At 40.2% G+C, this 21,323-nt stretch overlaps 2 protein-coding genes and 2 non-coding genes across 6 annotated transcripts; 3 read left to right on the forward strand and 1 right to left on the reverse strand.

Annotated features, from left to right (window-relative positions):
- The first annotated feature begins 297 nt into the window (after positions 1–297).
- On the forward strand, positions 298–4,131 carry EEF1B2 (eukaryotic translation elongation factor 1 beta 2). The gene is made up of 6 exons (XM_071562777.1): positions 298–446; positions 626–748; positions 2,079–2,202; positions 2,558–2,624; positions 3,301–3,426; positions 3,927–4,131. The coding sequence occupies exons 1-6, from the start codon at positions 367–369 to the stop codon at positions 4,079–4,081; spliced, it is 675 nt and encodes a 224-aa protein (XP_071418878.1). The 5' UTR covers positions 298–366; the 3' UTR covers positions 4,082–4,131.
- Positions 2,407–2,486, forward strand: LOC139675389 (small nucleolar RNA SNORD51). Its single transcript, XR_011698477.1, has one exon. It is a non-coding gene; the product is annotated as a small nucleolar RNA SNORD51 (small nucleolar RNA).
- Positions 2,932–3,065, forward strand: LOC139675390 (small nucleolar RNA SNORA41). The gene has a single exon (XR_011698478.1). It is a non-coding gene; the product is annotated as a small nucleolar RNA SNORA41 (small nucleolar RNA).
- Positions 4,132–6,759: 2,628 nt separating the features above from the next.
- On the reverse strand, positions 6,760–20,688 carry CMKLR2 (chemerin chemokine-like receptor 2). 3 transcript variants are annotated; one of them, XM_071562113.1, is made up of 3 exons: positions 20,561–20,688; positions 17,646–17,711; positions 6,760–9,534 (listed from the first exon to the last, which is right to left on the reverse strand). In XM_071562113.1, the coding sequence occupies exon 3, from the start codon at positions 9,516–9,518 to the stop codon at positions 8,466–8,468; it is 1,053 nt and encodes a 350-aa protein (XP_071418214.1). In that variant the 5' UTR covers positions 9,519–9,534; positions 17,646–17,711; positions 20,561–20,688; the 3' UTR covers positions 6,760–8,465. The 3 variants fall into 3 exon arrangements, with proteins under 3 accessions (XP_071418214.1, XP_071418212.1, XP_071418213.1); XM_071562111.1 differs by lacking the exon at positions 17,646–17,711; XM_071562112.1 differs by lacking the exons at positions 17,646–17,711; positions 20,561–20,688 and adding an exon at positions 15,932–16,122.
- Between the last annotated feature and the right edge of the window lie 635 nt (positions 20,689–21,323).

Here is a 21,323-nt window from a genome sequence, read left to right on the forward strand (position 1 = left end):
GTGTCCTTCCGCTTCTTTCTTCTCCCAGCTCGGCACTTCCGCTGTGCCACGGGGCGGGGTGTGCCGGCGGGGCAGCGTGACAAAACCTTGTAACGGCGCAGACCCTCCTGGGGTTTATAGGCAGTCTCACGTTTATTACCCCGACCCTTGCCCGCGCCTCTGCTGTCCCGGCCGCCGCGCACCCCGCGCTGGAGCCGCCAATCCGCGAGGAACTACCTCGCGGGCCGTTCTGGCGGAGGGATCCGTGTGCGCGCAGTCCGCGGAGGGATACCGGCGCTATATAAGCGCGGCGCAGGCGCGGCGCGGCCTTTTCCCGCGGCGGACGCGCAGGGGGCAGGCGCTCCGTGAGGGCCGCGCGCCGCCGCCATGGGCTTCGGGGACCTGAAGTCCGCCGCGGGCCTCCGCGTCCTCAACGACTTCCTGGCTGATAAGAGCTACATCGAGGGGTGAGAGGCGGCGGGGGAGGGTGCTGGGGCGCGGGGAAGGTGAGCTGGGCCTGATGGGGACAGCGAGGGGGGCCCTGACGCGCCGCGGTAGCTGCTTGGGCGGCGTTGCTCGGCAGCGCCTGCTCCGCGTGTTCTTGCGTGCCCGGGCAAAGGGCTTAACTTGGGCTTGCTTCCCGTAGGTACGTCCCTTCGCAAGCTGACATAGCAGTGTTTGAAGCGATCGCTGCCCCGCCACCTGCGGACTTGTTCCATGCTCTCCGCTGGTACAATCACATCAAGTCGTATGAAAAGCAGAAGGCAAGGTATGGCTAAACTGCAAAACTGCAAAACTGCAGCATGGGTGTGAAAAAGCTTACAAAGTGTTGCATTAGTTTCTTTGAGTTTGTAGAAAACCGTTTTTCAGTGGTACCACGTGGCGTTTTGTGCTGCTGCTGCAACACGAGCAGGTCCCGGAGCAGGACAGACCTTTTCTGCCAGCGCATTGCACTTTTCACTCAGAATTTAGGCAAGGCGATTCCGTTTCTGGTCAGCTGCTGACATTTCTGCTAAAGCTTATGAAAAGGCATGAGTTTTGTTGCTGCCATGCAGCTACTGCCCTGAAAGCTGGGAATTATTTACCAGTAATCAGCGCCATAAAGGCAGCACCAAAATGGATTAGAAAGTATTATGTGGGTCATTTCAGGTTAACACACAGCGCATAGATGTTCATATGTTCAATAATATGCAAAACAGAGGCACATACAAAGAAGGAGAACTATAAAAGCAAATATCATTTCGTTTCTTTTTATGTGATTTTAAGTGTTTGTGAAAGATGATGTACTGATATGGGAGAAGACTGTAGGCCTTTAAAAAGGTGCAGCATAGGTGAGGTCAGTGTTGCTTCCTCTAAGCCTCAGTCCTGTTTGGAGGGAACTCTTGCAGACTCTTGGGGGCCATCGCCAGCCTGTTTCTGAAACTTATAATGTTAGAGGGACTGAGATTCTAAAGGTGCTTCACAAAGTCCACTCTGGAAACTACTTACAGTTCCTTAAAACTAAAGCCAGTTTTATGGTTCCAGTAACAGCAGTTCACAGTAGTAGTAGAACTATGAGCTTCTTCTAGGACTACAGAACTATGTGCACTTCAGGGGAAGGTGCTGTTAAAAGCTGGTTCAGGGAGGCGTAAAGTGTTCACTGAAACTTCCAAAAGTAGCAGTTACCTTGCAACAACGTGTTTTCAGTCACTTGCTAGTTTTTAAGTTGGAGTAATTTTAGGGAAGCATGAACAAGAAGTTGGTAACTCCTCCTACCTGGAGTATATTGCAGGGAAATTATTCCAGTAAGGAAGCTTTTCCTATCCATGTACTTAGTTGGAGCAGCAATGTTGGACAGGATCATGTCAGTTTTGATAAGACTACAGCAAATCCCATATTCACAGATTATTCAGGGAGCATGTCGGGAGCATTGGGGGCTGCCTTTTGAGAAGTTTTGTCTTCAAGTAGCAGGATTAGGTTTTTTGTTGTTTTTTTTGTTTTGTTTTGTTTTGTTTTAGGAGAGTGTTTCATTACAAGTGCTCTTATAGGTGCATTGACAAAACTGGTGGTATTTGTATTGACATTTGAGTAGGTTCCTTATAGCTGCATTTTTCTTTCAGCTTGCCAGGAGTAAAGAAGGCTTTGGGGAAATACGGTCCTGCTGATGTTGAGGACACAACAGGTGCAGCCACAGATAGCAAAGATGATGATGACATTGACCTCTTTGGATCTGATGATGAGGAGGTACTTGACCTTTTTGTATTATGTTTGAGGTTTTAAGAAATTAACCCAGGTATGCAGATTTTTGCCTTAGCTACTTTAAGTTGCTTAAACTTGTGACCTTGATAAGCAATCCTACTTAAAATTCTCGAATTCATCTGTCTTTGCACAACAGAAAAGCTTGGAAGGTTAACACTCAAGGTAAAAAATACTGTGCTGCAACTTTGACTGGTTACATGATGAATAAAACAAAAAATCACCATCTTTCGGCTGACAGTTGTGATGTTTTGTTTTTGTCTGAGTAGATGCCAGTCAGTCTGGTAATGTTTTGGAGATGTGGGGGTTGGTGCTTTTCAGTAACTGTAGATTTCTCTTTCAGGAAAGTGAAGAAGCAAAGAAGCTGAGGGAAGAACGTCTGGCACAGTATGAGTCAAAGAAATCCAAAAGTATGTGTGCCAAGGGCTTCTTAATGTTTCATGCTTGGGCCAGTTTTCATTCATTTGAACAGGATGGCTGGAACCACAAGTTCAGTGTAATAACAGATCAGCTTGACTGGAACGAGACAGGAGTAATCGGGTTCACTTGAACTGCCCATGTGCTCACCCTTCCTAAGCTAATGGGAACCTTAATATATCCTTTGTCCTGCTTAATATACTGCTGCTTGTTCTTTCAAGAGGCCAAGCTTTCTATAGAAATGGAGGTAACTTGAGGATTTTCTTTAAAAGTTTAGAGGAAAGGCGATAATATGCAAGTCTCCACAGCTACTGGTCTGGAACTGTTCAGAACTGTAGCAGTTGCAGTATTCCCTCTGTGGAAAATGAACTGTTACACAGCACTAAGCTCCTTCTCAGATCCTCTGAAAAGGACTTCCTATGTAACAAACATTGTCAGCTACTTAATCTGTGTTCCCTTACGAGGCTGTTTCTCACGAACATAATGTATCTACATGTTGAGCATATGGATATACAGAGCTGCAGTACTTCACAAATGCACACTGGCACCAGAGGCCTGTCACAGCAGCATGAGGATGTTCTTGTTCATGAAATTGGAAAAGTTGCTCTCATAAAACCAGTTTGCAAATATTATTCTTCCTAGCTTTTAAAAGTGATTTTCTTCCCCCAGAACCAGCTGTTGTTGCCAAATCTTCAATCTTGCTTGATGTGAAACCTTGGGATGATGAGACAGACATGGCCAAACTAGAGGAGTGTGTTCGAAGCATTCAAGCAGATGGCCTGGTCTGGGGATCCTGTAAGTATGAGAACATTTCAGAGCAGGGAAAGAGTATGGTCCTTTCAGATACATTGTATGAATAGAGTTAGACTTGTGGTCACTGCTGATCTCTGAAAATGTAGGAAGCTGAAATGGTGGGAACTGCAGTACCTACACTACTTTAGTATCTTGATATGGTCGGAAAAGGTGTATTAGTGCAGCGACCCAGCTAAGATTCAAATACAGATTTAAAAAGCTCTAAAACTTAAGGCTCTGCTATCCTGCATCTCCCCGCACAATTCCTGATGCAGCAAACATCCATATGCCCTTGTTACTGGTTTGGGTCAGGAGCCCACAGGGAGAAGCCCTTTTCAATCATTTATAGGGAATCCTGGGTTGTTAATTAGATAGTCCATAATGTGGAACAAATTACGTTTTTATGCATTCCTGCAAGTTACTTGGGTCAGTTTAGTCTTAGATCTGTGTTTAAGAGATTGCATGCACCAGTTAAGGAGTACTAAATGCCTTTTATTTTGCAGCCAAGCTAGTACCTGTTGGCTATGGTATCAAAAAGCTTCAGATCCAGTGCGTTGTTGAAGATGATAAAGTTGGAACAGATATGCTGGAAGAGAGAATAACAGCTTTTGAAGATTATGTACAATCAATGGATGTAGCTGCTTTCAATAAGATTTAAGTCTTGATATATGTAGAATAAATGTTGTTGCAAAAAATGTGCTTGTGTCTGTGTTTAACTCAAAATTGCAGAATAATCCAACTCACAAATGTAAGATTTTGTTAGTGGGTAAAGTAGAAGCTGAAACTGAATTTCAACGTTGCCCTGATGCCTCACTGTAGTACCTGAGAGCATGAGCAGAAAAAGTAGAAAATTTGTGTCTACCATCAATTCAGAGTTAACATGGCTTTAAAATGCTGAAGTGTTCTTTGCTCCATTTGCAGAGTAAATAGCATCTTTGGAAATTTCTGTGAATCCTCTGGAAAGAGGAATGGCTTTAAGGGAACAGAACAGGGCTCAGTCAAAGTTAAAATAAAGATTTAGTGGATAAGCAGCACTGTAAATTCGTTTTGTTTAATAAGGGTGATGACTAAGCAAACATATGGCACTGCTTTTGTTGAAGGCTAAAACGCTGCTTTGGTGAGAGCAAGATAAGGGTAAGTTTGAAGCAACTGCTGTGCACTTAAATTGGGACATGAAGAGCTACCGTGGTCCCCTCTCACGTGTTGTGTGACTTGGGGCTCTTTTTGCCTGAGTTTTGAAAAGTTTTGCTTCTTTCCCGGAGATTAGAACAGCAAATAATGTTGATTATAAACTGCCTCGGGGAGGCGCTGTGAACTCGACGGCTTCGGCGCCTGACCCAGCCCGGCAGCGTCGGGAGTGATCAGCGGGGAGCGCTGCCCACGGGCTACGGCTAATGCATGTATCTGCTTTACTTCTATAATCAACTTTGACGCATGATTCTGGATAAAAACAACAATAAAAAAATTTTCAAATGAAGTATATAAATTAGCAACATTAACACCAGGTTGAGCTGCTCGTGTGGCTCTGGATTGATTTTCTAGATTGGTATTGACATTAATGATTGAAGAGCCTACCAGAAATAAATTGTTTTCCAAAAACTATGCACTGGGATGATACAAATGTTAAAAGCTGTCACAGTGGTGAAGCTTTCAGAGAAATTCACAACTCAGCCTTCTGTTGGACTGACAGGATTTATTGTGATGGTGAAATGGAAGCCTTTTATGTGCCACGTTGGTCACTCTGAGATGAAGACGCTCAGTGCCAAAGCCTGACAGCAGCAGCATAAATAACTCTTAGTTCTTTTCTCCAGAGAGCATCTGTGTGGTTATCTGGCACAGCAGATACAATTTGTCTCAGAAAAAAAAATCTGCCTGCTAGAGTTTTAAAGCATGTTTAAAGATTTGAAAGTAAGTATAATTACAGACTCAGTCACCACCTTCCATAAACTTAACTCCTAAAGGGCTAACTTCATGCTGTGTGTAACTAATGCACAGTACCATTTCGGTGGCATTTCTCTAGCTGTTGCTTCTGCTAAATCATGTCACTTAGTTTTAATTCTGTCATGCTGTTAAAAGCAAGAATAGCAAGTGCCACATCAGAAAAAACAAGTAAATTAAAATTCTGCCACAAAAATGTAGGTTTTATTATCCTTAGTCATGACTGTCTGATTTCTCATGCAATGTACTGCTTACCTTTAAGCTGTTTCCTTGGCCTTGAAATTAAAGCTCTCTCAAGTGGATGAAAAGGTTTCATTTATAGACAGTAACTTTGCTAAAATACAGCACTATGAGCCATCCATGTGCCCTGCCAGCCTGGATTTGTGTGTGTGTGTGTTACATCTTTGCTAAGCATGAATGTGCAAACTCCAGTTGTTGACATTTCTTTTGTGTCTTGGGGTGTTTTTTTCCCCTGATGTTAGAAGGAAAATTGCTGCACAGGACCAAAAAAAAAAACAGTCTCTCCAGTGAGAAAACAGATTGGCATGTGAACAAAGGAATTCCACATATATCTGTGATGGGGCTTTTTGTGTGGTGTTTGGATATGTGCTGGCATATTACTGTGCCATGCCTGTGAAAAATCAGCATCTTGGAGTGAGGCAAGCACCCCAAGTGCACCCTGTAACAGAAAGATCACTACAAAGTTCCTTAACTTAAATATGTGATACATGGGAATACTGGGAAAACAGTTTTAAAAACTAACCCACATAAAAACCTTCAGAAGCACCAACTGCCCAGGAAGGAGATAATGGTAACCAGAACCTGTCTATTATCAAATGTGTCAATAGTTATTTCTATAGTATCTCTGGGCATGATAGGATAGATCCTCTTTTCTGGCTTTTCATTGTGGTGGGTTGAATGGGCATCCCTCAGTCCCAGAAGCACAGAATTGTTGGTCTTTTTTTGGAGACACTTTGGAAACAGAAACTTCAGAGCACTATCTGTTTTGTCTGGGTAACTTCCATTACCCTTGAAGAAATGATTTGGAGATAATTCTGTAACTAGTCTTGGTGTGAATGGTAGTAGTTAAATTGCAAAATTGTTAATGCACTTAATCCCATAGATCGAGGCCTTATTCACTTCTCTGCTTCAGGGCATGCTTTCTGATCATTTATGCAAGACAGCATATATATGTTCTCCCTTTTGACAATCTGGCTCTCTATATAGGAATATGTGTGTGCACATAGCTGAGGTGCAGGAAGAAAGCTGACATAAACCTTAATCCCATAGCAGAAAGGGTCAGGGCATGCTTTCATCTTCCAAAATCCTTCGGAAGGAGCTGTTATTAGAAAGGACAGTCACTGCATATGCTGCTAAGGAAAGCAAATGAACACACTCTTTGGAAACAACAAAATTTTATTACTTCACTTGGACTATGGTCAGGAGAGTACATCATTCTTAGAAAGATGTCAAGGAAGAAAAACTCCAAAATGTTTTATTTAGGCATATTCAGCAGCACAGTGCCAAAATATTATGAGTAACTATGTACCAGGCAGCAAATGACTCAAAGTAAGGCTGCTGCTTACCAGCCCAAAGCAAAATACACAGAAATTCCACTGATCCTGCTGCCTCTCCCACACTCTGAAACCAGAGCCCAAAGAAATAGTTACAGACCACAGTCAGATTGTTTCTGCTTGTACAGCTGGGTGTGCTCAGGCATACATATATGTACATTTTATACAAATGCAAATCTATTTACATAAAAGGCCTCAATTATAGTATAAATGCTACTAATGTGTGTTGGCAGCACATAGAAACTACGTAGATTATCTGAAAGGCAGTTTTATTCTATATACCTAGGCCAATAGCAAGTTAAAAACAGTTCAGATTTACCCAAAGCTTTATGCTTTTATTTTTAGTGGAGTTTCATTGCCTATTCACCTTTTATTTAAGTGGTATTGCATCAGAAATTGGTTCGCTCCACATAGCATATATGTATATATATTTGCATTGGTGCAAATGTGATTGTGCAGCAAGCAACAAGTTGGAACAGAATACACCATAATTGGGACTACTTCATCTTTCTTATGGGAGTGGACTCCATTTCCTGGATGAACTGCCTTGCATCTCATTTGGCAAAGATGTCCAAATTTGGCTACAGACTCGTAACAGAATATTGTTGAATTCCCTCCACCCATTTTTTGAAGCTTGACATTAAGGCAAACAAAATGTTACATTACTTCTTTACTTTTGTTTGACAGAGCAATAAAGAGCAACCAAAGGTTGTAAACCTCTGTAAGCCTAAACCTTAGACATAGAAGAAGATGTATGGCACAGAGCCTTTAACCTCAGCTTCTGTAAGAAATACTTTTGCTAATTCTTTGCACATTTCAAATAAGCCTAATACCTGTATGAAACACCTGCTCAGTATTTTGACCCCAACTAGTGCTAAAAGCACAAGAAAAAGTGACTGGAAGACAGAGGGTCTCCTGTCTTAACTTTGAGTATAAGATAAAGAGCATTGGGAGAAGACAGATTTTATTTCCATGGTTTAATTTTTAACAAGAGAAGGCAGTGTTTAAGTGTTCTCTTGGGATTCTTCTGCAGCTGCAGCATGGAGCCATTGATAGCTTCACTTAGCTGGAATGTAGCCAGGTGATTCCTACTTGAGGCAGCACTCGGCAACCAGGAGACTCATGACCCATTGATGTGTGGCTACAACCTCCTGGATGAAAAGGCCTCAAACCACAGATGTATCAGCGACGGCTAGGTGGAATACTTTTATTGTGTCCTCTTTTGATATCAATGAGGTGTGGAACCATAGCAAAACAGCAGAGTTACAACACTCTTCATCAAAAACCCTGTTAGAGTAATTCCACTTATGCTGACTACTTTCAGCTCAGGCTGTATGTGCATTGCAAGAACACCACACCCAAATGATGTGTCCCTTAAAAACCCCTCAATTAAAGCAGCAAGTGCAATTAAGCCAGCTGTTTACAGAAAACTGTATATGCAAAGATGCACATCTGACTGTCAGATGTGAAGTCAAGAACACCTCCAAATCTCCTGTCAGCTTCTCTGGAGAGGGCTGGTGCCGCGGGCAGTCACTGGGCGGTTTCACAGTAGTGCACAGGTGCGTGGCTGTTGTCCGAGCTCCACAGCTGCTCGCTGACCGTTCCCGAGCGACTTACCTCCCACAGCGCCAGTTTCAGCACCTCAGAGACTGTTGTCTTGACCTGGGCCTGGAACTTTTTGCTAATCAGAACGTAGAGAATTGGATTGAGGCAACTGTTGATGAAACCAAGGCCAGTGGAGAGGGGAATGCCATCCTGTAGTAAGTCATGCAAGTTTTCATCATGGTGAGCAGACAGTTCTACAATGCTGAATATGTGATATGGTGTCCAGCAAACAAAAAAAGCTACAACTACAGCAATGATGGTCCAGAAAAGCCTGCTGGAAGTCAACACAGTTCTTCTCTTCACTTTGACAATCAGCAATGAGTAGCAAATGACCATAGTCACTAAAGGAAAGAGATAACCAAACACAAGCCTCACCCAAATGAGAATGTGATGTGTCAGCAAAATAAGTTCTCTGTCGTGCACATGGAAGTTGTTGTAGCAAATGGTGACATTGTTGAGAACTGTAGCTGTGTCTCTAAAGTATAAGGCAGGGCCACCAATAATTGCAGCTGACATCCAAATGACCCCACTGAGAACGAGGGTGTTCCTTACAGTCCGGTACTTGTAGGAAAAGACTGGGTGGACAAGACGGATGTAGCGGTCAAGGCTGATGAATGTCAGGAAGAAAACACTGGCAAACATATTAAGTAGTGCAATGAATGAGTTCATTTTGCAGAGCCACTTCCCAAAAGGCCAGTGGAAGCCCATTGCCACATATGTAATATAGAGAGGCAGGAAGAGAACAAAAATGAAATCTGCAATGGCCAGATTGAGGAACCAAAGTGTAGAAACAGATTTATCCCATTTAAAGCCCATAAACCAGATGACAATGGCATTACCTGGCACTCCCAGGAGAAATGCCACACTGTAAAAGAAAAGGGAAATAATATGGGCAATGCTGAGGGAGGACTGGGGTGACTCATCTTCCTCAGACAGGTCATAGAAATAGGAGTAGTTCTCAAAATCTTCAAATGTCATGCTGCGGAGTTGCTTTCTGGGGAGGAAAAGAAAGGAAATGGTCAAAGGAGAAATGTTTTGCTGTGCTGTAAATAGTAAACTGCAGTTCTTTTAAGATCTTGTTCATAAAACACCCAGAAGATCCTCTTAGTGTTGTGTGTCTACCAATTTTTATCTCTCAGTTTCTACCACAAAGCTTGTGAAGAATTTCGGTCATAGGCATTTCAAGGAATGTTCAAATAAAAAATAAAAAAACACTTGAAATCTTCAGGAACTGTTTTCCTTATATTAATATCTTAACAGACAGCACTGAGTACAGTATCACTGATAAATTTCTAGGAGACCAGATGCAAAATTTTACTGAATGATGGCAAAAAAATTATTTTGCTATTCTTTTCTAGTCAGGCTTCATACTTTACTGATCTGTTCCTATGTGAAGCAAGTTTTATGGATTATAGCTGTCTAAAATCAGAGGAGCATCAGACATCTATGTAGGCAAAAAAGTTCACTTAAAACACCAGGAAGCCATTTTTTATAAAATTACCCAACTTACCACCCCACCTCAAATTACAGTCAAAAAAATGACAGTGATTTCTCCAGCAACTAAAAGTTCACGGGCTTATTCAGCTCTATCATTTATCTGTGTTTGTATCAAGCAATGCTGATTTCCAGGCACATTCAAGGTATTAGAGTTCCTTAACACAGCAGAAGAGAAGGAAACATAGGGAATATATTTCAGGGATGATACATACAGTTGTGGTAATCTTACACCAGTGAGCTGAGAAACAGGTAAGAGATGAAAAAAAATAAAGCTTCCCATAAATACAACAGACACTGTAAAAGCTATGGATTAAAATGTGTGTGTATCCTTTTTTCTTTTTACTTTAAAACAGAAATTTCAGCATATTTTCAGTTTTCTTCTCTTGCAAAAGCTTCTGGAACTTACAAGTACAACATGATTTTTCACACAGGCAAGGCATTTTCTTCTGTGGGGAGGAGGGAAGGCGGGGGAAGGGAAAGTGGAATATAAACCAAAATGAAAACTATGGGAAAAAAAGGTTTTAAGGAGAAAACAGACAGCAAACAGAGGTTGAACAGGAAAAAAAAAGCAGTCAGAAGTTGTGTGACAAAGCTGCAGCACACCACAGGCAGCCACAGTCTGACAAATTATCTGCAATGGTCTAAACATTTATTCTGCCAAATTCTGGTATTGTTTAAAGCTATATTGTCTGTCTGAACTCAGCTGCACTGAAAACCTGTCCCTGAGGGCAGGATGTGACCAGTCCATGAGCTGTACCATGAAAGGTGTTACTGCTGGGCTTCTGAGTGCATTCCGCATTCCCAAACCAAAATTCAGCCCGCGTTTTTGGAACTGAGCCCTGCATTCCTGCAATTCTATTAGTTATGGCATCCTAAGAACAACAGGAGGGGTGTCTCCAGAGTGTGCTGCCTGCAGAACCACATCTGCAAGCTTGTATTCAGGTAGATACCCTTCCTTCAAAAGAAGCAGTTCATTCAGTTTGGAAGAATCACACAAGGGAAGCTACACATGTGCACACGCATTAGCAGGATTAGAGTTCTCATTTATATGTGCACAGACAAGGAGGAAATAAAAGATTGTATAATTTTGTATCTCTTGATTAAAAAAATTATGTAGTAAGAGTCAATACAGCCTGTTCTGTCAAGTGGCTATGATAGCATTTGCCCTTTATAGTTTACATCAGGCTGAAGGAATGTTATTTGGTTTGCTGTCCTGATAAAATACTTACTGGGCTGCATTTTGTGCTATGTTTATGTAATTACCCCCACATTATGTAACCCACCCTTTGGAGGGTGGATTCTGCATTAAATAGCACTACCACCCTTTTGAGTATTTTTTTCAAACAGCTTAACAGCTGCTGAGAGAACAGTATAAACATGGAGCAGTACCACTAACATCTGGAACAACACTACATTTGGACAGTTTCAGAGGACAGTCGGGTTAATAACTGGATTTTTAAATGGTTTTGCCTATATAAAGAACTATGCCTTCAAATCTGAAAAATCTGCAAGTTGCATTTATGCAATTAAACAACAATATAAAATTTCCAGCTCTTTAAACTCTTGCTGAATAACTTTCTGTATTCCGGTCACTAATAAGTTTTGCTTTAAAGTTTCTTAAGAGCTAGGACAATGTAGCGATACTTTGATTCAAACATTTCCTTATAAACCCTGTTTTTCCTAATGGTGATAAAACAACCATGACAATAACAAACATTTGTCTATCGCCCAAGGATGTTAATTTTTTATTTAGCATTTCAAAGATGATGTATAGCAGGAGAAAGAAAACATGCATAAATAAATGCCAAATATTTACCAAGCCTCGTGTAGTTTAAAACTCCGTTGAAATGGCAAACCTTTAGAATGCAATTACTTTCCCAGGCTTATATTTTTCTTCATCTCTAACTCTAGTCATCCAATGCAGTGACTCTTCAGCAGTGGGAATATTGCTTATCACTGCTCCCAGTGCACAGATACTGAAACTGGGCTCTGTGGCTGGGGCTCAGCAAAGACTGCCAATTACATTTGCAAAGTCCAGGAACTTTTACCTCTGACACTGACATGTGTGAGGCACTTCGCTAACAAGACTCACAGTGTTAAACCCTGTTCTGAAAAAGACAAGCAGTAGGTGATTGTCAGGGGAGCTGTACTGGTTTACATCAATAAAGACCCAGTTTTTTTTCTGTTAACCATCATTCAGCAGGGATGGTGCTTTGTGATCTTGAAAGATGCTATCTCAAACACATGAATCTGAAATTAATAAATTTTCAGTGTCATAACTGTCTTGCAGAACAAGTCTAGGTCTTGAAAGTGAAGAAATCTAATTGTATTCGTCATTCTGTGACTGATTTCCTGTATGATCTTTGACAAATGGCCTAATTTCCAAGCTGGAAAAGATTCTCATGAACCTGTCTACAAACTGAGGCTCAGTAGGGAAAACAACTTTTAGACTGAAGTTTCCGCTTGGCTTTGAGGCAACTGTTAGAAGGGTAAGGGAGGTTTGGTGCAGTTCACCGGCTCAGTCCCTGCTAGTCTGGGGAGCCAGTGCATGGAAAGTACTTTTCAATAAACAGGAAAGTGTGGTTAGAGGCCTGCCACTAAACTTGGGAGCAGTCACAGGTTACAGAACAGTGTTCTATTGCATATGGATTAATATAACCAAGTTTAGACTTCTTCCTGTACTTTTAAAAAAATTTTTATTTTAAATAGTAAACACCCTGTGTAAAGTGTGTGCTCAGCAGTTGTTTGACGAGTCTGTTCCTGTTTGCTGAGGTCATAAGCAGCTTTGAAAACTGAGCCTCTTTGATTCAGTTGCTTAATTATGAAAACAGTTGACCAGGAGGTTTCATTTCCTGTCCCCTTCTATAAAACAGAGGTTAATTATCAAATGACTTCATAGGACTATCACAGGCTAGCACTTGGTGCTTCTGGATCCTGGGACAGAAAGCAGAATTAGCGAGAAATACAGATCTCTAGGAACAATTTCTAAAAGACAAAGCCACAGAACTGCTGGGAAGAGGCTTCACAATGTGTTGTATGAACTGTCTTTCTCTGAATTTCAGCAGGGAATTACAGACTTGCATCTCTATTTTCTACTTAAAGTATCTACAGTATTTTTTCTCTGTCATTATATAGTTAGGCCATAATGACAACTTGGACAAATGATTGGATCTGCCTAGAATAGAACAGCTTTTGTCACACTAAGAATGGCCTTACAGTTATGATACGGGACCAATACTTTGGAATCTATTCATGGCTATGCCACATGCATCCTCTTTGACCAGGGGAAGTCGTTTGACCTTTTCACACCTCAGGCCTGAGGTGAGTGGAATGGCTTTGGATTTAAATTACATTGGGTTTTCAGTTTAAAATAAAAGAAAGCAAACAAAAAAGTTACAATTTTCACCCACTTCACTTGATGCAGAGTCTTCCTGGGGGTTCATTGTTCTCTGGGCATCGCACAAGTTAGGACCCAATTGAATTACACTGGCAGTTTATACCACATATTTGGGCTCAGCCCACATAACCTCTCCTCATTACTTTGGTCCTCATTACTTTTGAATTTTACAGAAAGGTTCAAGAGAAGAGTTTATTCACTGTCTGTATCAGTTAAAAGTTAACACAAATATTTGAGTCGTAGTCCCCAAATCTATTTGTTCAGAGAGATAAACAGTGTTCAGAGCCTCTGGCCAGCAAAACTGGTTTCAGAGGTCACAACAGTGGGTCCTGACTTACTTTGAAAACTTGGTTTGCAGAGTTGGCTGTCTCAAGAGTTCAGTTCATAGAGGGAATATATTAGACACACTTTTCTTGTAATGTCTTTATGAACAACTGTGAGTACATCACAATCCATGTGTATTACATATGGCTAAAGGAAAGCTTATTTGATTGAGTCACTTTAACTTCTGCCATTTGCAAGCATCAAATGTTGGAGAACAACTTGTTTCACAAAAAAAAGGCCTGCTTGTCATACTGTGTGTTACCAGGTTTATCTGGGTATTGAATTCATTTGAGAGCCCTCCAAAATTTTTCTGGGAACTTTTGAGGTGACAAATTTTGAATTTATGTCTCTTAAAAAACATAAACATATAAATCACATGGTAGTTTATCTATAAATTTCAAAACTCAGAAGGTTCAGCAAATTCATTAGAGGTGCACACACATTTTAGCAAGAATTTAATGAAGACATAAGAAAGATTCCAAAATGCACAAGGAATACTGGTGAGATTACAAACTGCCATACACTCATATTTCTACTTCAAATTAACATAGCCAAGACAACCAATTGCCTCCATGCAGAAACATTCTTACAGCAGTAAGTGCCTGATACACTTGTACTACAAAATTAAATCATAGCTATGCTCCAGATTAAGCCTAAAGTTGGCCCTGCAGACAAAGAAACCAGGTCATGAGCATTTTAAGGTACTAACAAAAGGCAGACTCAAGGTCTATATCTATGTTTTCTCTTTCACAGACACGTACATGAACAACTGTCTTTTGACTATCCTTTTAATGATCATTAGAGATAAGGTAGCTTAATTACTCTGTATGTCATCCTGAATTCCACAACTAGAATGCGTCACAATAGGTATGACAAGTGATTGGAAACCATTTCAAGTCACCATATACTTGTATTTTTCCTAGCAGACAAGAAAGTAATGCAAATGACCATCATTCTCCATTATGTCTCAGTGAAGCAGTGTTAGTAATGTATATGAAATGTACTGCCTAGACAACTCCTAAAACTTAGGCCAAAACCAAGGTTCTTTGAGCAAGGCCAAACATGACCCTGTTAGTCATAACACACCACTTCATCTGTGGTATTCAAGTTGTTTGACCAGATAGTAATAGCCTGATAACATCTTACACAAAGCGAGCGTTACAGCGAGATTAACAAACCTCTGTAGCACAGACTCGGTTAATATTGCAAAGCTATGATTTCAGGCCAGCAGTTTTCCCAATACAGAAATGTTAACCAACAAATGAAAAATCCAACTTTATAGCTAAATAGGGCTGCTGTAATAGGAAAAGTATTTACAGTAGGTCTGACCAGAATATAACAAATCAACTGGTACAAACAAGCAGTGAACCATTTCCACAGGCAAGTAATTGACAAATCTCTGCAACCAGCAACTGCATAGCATGAAAAGTGACTTATTTTCATGTTAATCCCAAGCACTAAGTCTTCTTTTCCCATAGATTCCTAAGAAACCCAGATGTCCTCAGGACATGCACTGGGGAAGGTGAGGGCACCTGGTAACTGCGTAGTTCGTGTCTGTTCCTGCTCTTAGTCCCTTCTGTTAATACAGCTAAAAGTAATAGTATATTTTTTAATATTACTTTTGAATTTAAGGAGTTGCTGCAGCCACTGCAAGTCCATCATGTGACCTCAAACATAGTACATAAAAAAATTACCAGTGATAGCTGTGAAACACTTAAAGTAGTCCCATTTTTTGAAAATAAAGAATTCTAATGTTCTTGCAAGTAGGTAAAAATAGACGTTTAAGTAAACAGTGCCACTTGAGATTTAAAATATCATCTTATATTGTGTGTCTCAGCACTGCCTAAGTATTTACATTACCAGTCATAAACCCCAGTATTCATAACCCTTACTCAAACTAAGTTCAAGTGAGAAGTATCATCATTCTGGTTTACAGCTGAGAGTGTTGAGAATGACCTACAGGAAATCTCTGATCAAACCAAGTGCTAAACCTAGAATCCCTGACCTGTGGTTTAACCACAGTCCCATCCTCCTTTCTTAAACTCAATACCGTCCCTTCACTCATGGTGAAGTGAAGAAACCACGGCTTCACCTCTGGGAGACCTTTCCCTTCCTGCAGGGAGGCTCCCAGTGTGCCATTATGTCCATTGTGTTGGAGGGGAACAGCACTTACCTGGGCAGCCCTTACATTGTCTGATCTGTTTCCTCTGCACTTGAGAGAAGGCGAACCTGCATTTCCACTGTCTGCTTGTCGCATATACTAATCTGTCTCTGCAGTCCCAGGACACACCTCGGAGCTGTTTAGCTCCCCTCTCATAGCCCAGCAGGTACACCAGATATCACTCTGGTTGTTCCTCAGCATGTAAGATGTGCACACTAATGAAGTGTTGGTCTGGAGAGGTGTCACGTGTTTTCTATTCCTCCACAAATGCCAGAGTATTTTCTTTGGCTATAAGCCACCATAATAACTACATACCTACAATAATAGAGATAGCTGATTAAAAAAAAAAAGTAAGTGCCTCAGCTTCACAGTGGCTGGATTGATGACATAATGAATGCTTGTGTTTCTAATTAATTATGGCTTTTAAAGGCTTTCATGCAAAAATTACTAGGAAATTTTATTTTGCCACTGTCTCAAATATTTGTGATGAAAGATGATTTTGACTAACATTCATGTGCTTATTACATGATCATGCAGCTCTGAGCATGTTTTTCAAATGCCTGCACTCCTCCAGCAAACACACTTTACCACAACTCCTCCTAACAGAAAGTAGCAAAGTGAGAGTAGAGACTAAAGAGTGAATGCAGATATTTCTTTCAGATTGTTTCAACTGTAGTCTCAGCAGACTGATTAAAGACAATTAAACATATGTCAGACAACAGCCATTCTAAAGGTACTGCAGAGTAACAACAGGTCATTACATTAAAAAAAACACCAAAATAACCCTCTCCATCAAGATATAAATTATCTACCAAATAACAGGTTAAAATACCTTACAATTTGCTACACTTACAGTCCTTTTAACAAAGAGTTAAGAACTAACCCCAGAGAAAATTAGAGCCACAAATCAGTCTTCTAATATGCCTTCTTATATCCTATTGTGTTTCATGTATTAATTTCCAAATCACTTATAACAGGATGTTTGGTCATGTGCTACCCTCTAAATTGAACTCTGTTCTCCTAAGTTTATTCTACTCTTCATTAATATATATCAGCAGTTTCTTATAACAGGAATGTAGTATTTTTGTGATTATATTACTTCTGACACATATTCTTGCATGGGTAAATCCAATTCCAAAATATTGCTAGTACACATTATCTGGAATGTTTTGGATAACATCCTTTATTATGTCCTCACAGTTAACATACTAGGATCACCATGTACAGTAGCTTAAGGCTGTCCACTTCTGTATCAGTGTTATTCTAATATTCCTCCTCATACAAAGCCAACTATTTTATTTACTTTAAGATCAAGTCTAAAATAAGCACTTCCTGTATTCCTGAAAAAATGAAGAAAATCATAATGTTGATATCAGGAGGACTGGATATTTATCTCTCTCCCTAATATGGCATTGGCAACACTCCCCAGCACTGAAACAAATAGATGGCACCATGATGAAGGTGTAGGATCAGGAGCTTGGAAACACTGGTTTTACAGGCTTCCCATAATACCTTTGCAAATCACTTCTCACTTGACTCTGCCAGATATGGCACAACACTCTCAGTTAACATTGCTCAGGCTTCTTAAATAAGCAATGGTTCTTACCATTTTCAAAACATCTCATTAAAACGATGAGGGGTTGAGCTCATTAAAAGGATCGTTAGAAAGAAGGAATGTGAGTGTAGAAAGTGATACTACATTGATGGTACAGGACTTAGTACTCACCACCTTCTCCCTCTCATCTAGAAGGTTTCAGAAGGGAATAAAACTTCTGTGCCAGGCTCACACTTGCTGAAAGAAGAAAGTACTTTATGTTGGGAAAGTACCCAAAGGCCTCAGCCTTTGAGATCAAAGCCCCACTGGATCTAGGCACTGTAAGAACATGAGAGACAATTCCTGCTTTGTTTATAAACAAACAAGCAGACACAAAAAGAGTAGGAGAAGGAATAGAAGAAGTATCTTGCCCGAAGCCAAACAGTAGATTCGAAGGTAGAGCTGGAAGCAGAATTGAGACCTTGCTGAAAGAACAAAGAGGCAAATATTTTTTGTGGATAGAAGGAAAAAGACGCTGGTTCTTCATACTTGTACCTTGTGATTCTTGAAATACATCCTTCAAGAAGTATCAAAAAGGAACAAGAGAGCCTGGGTAGGGGAAGAGAAATAGGCAAATACTGCAAACTTTTTACTAGCTAATGTTCCTGACAAGAAGTGGAGACTTCTAGAGTGCTGGTCTTTGAAGTTAACCCTTGCAAACAAACCTGACTTGCAACAAAGGGTTTCATTAACCTCCCTTCGAGCCCAGTAATGAAAAAGTATTTCATCTGCAGAGGGTCTGATCAGCTCATCTGAAGAATTGTAACACAGTAAAATGGTGGGCCTGGTATAAGAGAGCTGCAACAAACCAGCAGAAATTTTCTTTGGAAAAAAGCAGTCAGGGGCTGATACCGGGCTTTTTATTCTGTCTTCAGGTTCTCAACTTCTGGAACATATTGAAGATGCAAATAGTACAGGATTAGCTGAGCTCCCCTGGAAGTACTGGATGTTTCTTTTGAGGACATGTAAGTTTTCTTTTTGCCTCAGGAGCCTCAAGAACAGTGTAAAAGTAGTTGCAAGTGTGGTAGAGCTCATCTTTACATGCTGGCACCTTCCTTTCTAAAACCAATGTCTCTTGCTCACTGCCCACCACAGTCATAGCAATTCCTTTCTTCTGGTAACAAGCCACAAGAATCTGCTCCTTCCAGTGAACTCTCTTTTGCAAAGCCAGCAACAACAGAGCCCTGCAGTGTTGTGAAACTGCTAGCGTTAGACTGAATGAACACAAATCAAACCATTATCAGAAATAATGAGTGCAAATTAGCCAGACAATCAGCCACCACAGTAACACAGACAGCTGGACGGCTGGCACATTCCACAAGACGGAATAAATAAATAAGCAAATAACAAGACCATTCAATAGATTACAATCCCCTGCAAACCTAGCTGCTGCTTAGTGCTTGGAATAGCAGAGTTATTAATACAAATTAACATCTAATAACAGATAACAAACTTCAAGTGCCTGTTAAGAAACACAAGGAGAAGAAAATTCCTTAAGGCAACAGTCTTTATTAGGAAACAGATATAAATTTTCTTCTTGAATAAATCTATCAGAAATAAAAACAAATCTAAGAATTTCAGAAGCTGCTCATTAGGTTGTCAGCAGAGAAAAAAATCTTAAAATTAAAAGAATGTATAATGCATAGTATATAGAAATTGTATTATTTGCATCAATACCTTTGTTTTACACCCACCAGTGTGGTAAAAATCTGTAGTCAGATCCTGCCTGGGAATCCTTATAGAATGTGATCCCTTTCCACAAAGGCAATTAGAGAATCCAAACCATAAATTCATTCTCCAGGGTCAAATAACTTCCACTGCACTACACTCAGAGAGATTCTAAGTGCAATAGAAGTGGACTGTAATGTTAGTCATGGCACATATAAAATCCTTAGGTTGCAGTAAACTTGGTAGGACTTCTGTCCTGTCTGCCTGGCATAAGTGGCTGGTAGTGTTCTAAATTTGGGCAGAAGCTGCAGTGACATTAAGCAAAAGTAAATTATGTTATTGAAATACTTGCACTTCCTAGTTCATCTGAAGCAGAACAATAATATGATAGTAGTGAGAGTAAGCTGTCATAAGCCAGTTTATCCTGAAATCAGTTTCCACAAACCTGCTCTGACAAATTCCTTTACCCTGACATACCCTTACTTACTTTCTTCTCCTTAGCTATGAATTAACAAACATTTAAAATTATTCAGTAATACAATTTTATTCAGCTAGAAAGAAAATGTGTTTTAATTCACAGACAATGAATACACATTCTGTAAGTCTAGAAAAACAGGTCCGGGATATTGTTTGGCAATTAGAAAGGCAACAGGTGACAATGACAGTGTTCTCACTGAGTCTGAATAGGAGGTGAAATCCAGCCCTGACTCATTGTGTGGTAGTGTGGAAGGCTCCAGATCTTCTTGTCACTTCTAGGAAACGAGTTTCAATACACTCAATGAACGCTAGCTCCATGTCCTACCTTATTCCACAATGGTTAGGAAAACACACACACCTTCCAGCTGAGATCACAGAAACCGTATTTAATTGTGCAGGTCTGTAATTCTTCAGAATTATTTTAATTTGCTACTTAAATTGAAATTATTTCCAGTTTCTAGAATCTGTTCAGATCAGAACTGATGTACTTTTTTCTGCTAACACTGGAAATTGCTATAGCTATAGGAGATGCACAGTCCCTAAGCAAAAAAAAAAAAAAACCCAACCCAAATCAACACCTAGGAGAGATTGTGGAGAGGAGAGATATTTGAGTCAAAGTCACTTACCATTCTCTGACAGGATAAAACTCCTTGAAGGGTGTGTAAATATATTCAGAAGTCATTAAAAATTAAATTCACACATACTTTCATATATTTTCTTGCTGCTGGGGTGACTCAAAGTAGTCTTTTAAGTAAATATCACAGTCTTTCTTCCAAGAAGCCCTTTTAGCCAGTACATGCTACACCACCTTACAGCATTTGCCTGAAAGGCTTATTGTGTAGAGACACATTATTTAGAAGGGAGGAAGAAAAGTATTTTAAATATAAGAGAGATTGACCTACCTTGCTTAGTTCTTTGAAACAAAAGGTGCTGTAAATCAGGGATGTGAGCTCTGTAGCAGAAGGAAGAATGAAATGATCTGCAGAGTTCAGAGTGACTTCAGTGTGATTCCAGCTGCTTCACTTGGCTACTGCCTTCCTTCTAATAAAGCTGCAGAATGATATAACGCTGTGTTTGTTTTCAGCTGAGGAAGTTGTTTCCAACTTCCCTTGGTTTTCTAGACCCATTTTTGAAATATTGCCATTCTGTATAATCCCAGTATTTCACCAAAAATAAATGTTAGACATGTGAATGAATCATTTTGGTCAGTGTCCAAGCAAGCAACAGATGTGGTGGCTGATGAATGGAAAGAGACCTTACAGTTGTGGGCTGCTTTTTCTTATACAGAGAAGAAGTTGAACAGTATTTCTTTGTAAGCACTTTGGTTTATAGAAAATACTGTTGAATGAGCCAAAAGATGCTTAAAAATTCACAGTGAAAGCATCATTTTGTAACTGTACAGCATGATATATTCATTTTTGTATTTAGAATTAGTAGATTAATATCCTTCTGAGTGTAAGAGAGAAGTGAGCTCCTAAAAACTCTAATTAATGTCTCTTTGTCAGATAGTGTAACACTGGGCAGAAATCTGAACTGGATTTTAGGAGACTGGGCTTGATTCCCAGTGCTGCAAAGAGCCTGCTGAATTTTTGTGGCCAGGCCTCATGATCTCTGTGTCATTCAGTTTATCAGTCATTAAGATGGGAATATTATTCCACTACTATT

Source organism: Pithys albifrons, chromosome 8, assembly GCF_047495875.1.
Source record: "Pithys albifrons albifrons isolate INPA30051 chromosome 8, PitAlb_v1, whole genome shotgun sequence".
Lineage (NCBI taxonomy): Eukaryota > Metazoa > Chordata > Aves > Passeriformes > Thamnophilidae > Pithys > Pithys albifrons.

Bases quoted from the DNA above. Each gene is read 5' to 3' on its own strand.
- EEF1B2 (XM_071562777.1), top strand. From the start codon at position 367: ATGGGCTTCGGGGACCTGAAGTCCGCCGCGGGCCTCCGCGTCCTCAAC. The intron at 2,625-3,300 runs GTATGTGTGCCA...TTCTTCCCCCAG, and splicing joins TGAGTCAAAGAAATCCAAAA to AACCAGCTGTTGTTGCCAAA. The intron at 3,427-3,926 runs GTAAGTATGAGA...TTTATTTTGCAG, and splicing joins TGGCCTGGTCTGGGGATCCT to CCAAGCTAGTACCTGTTGGC.
- CMKLR2 (XM_071562111.1), bottom strand. From the start codon at position 9,518: ATGACATTTGAAGATTTTGAGAACTACTCCTATTTCTATGACCTGTCT.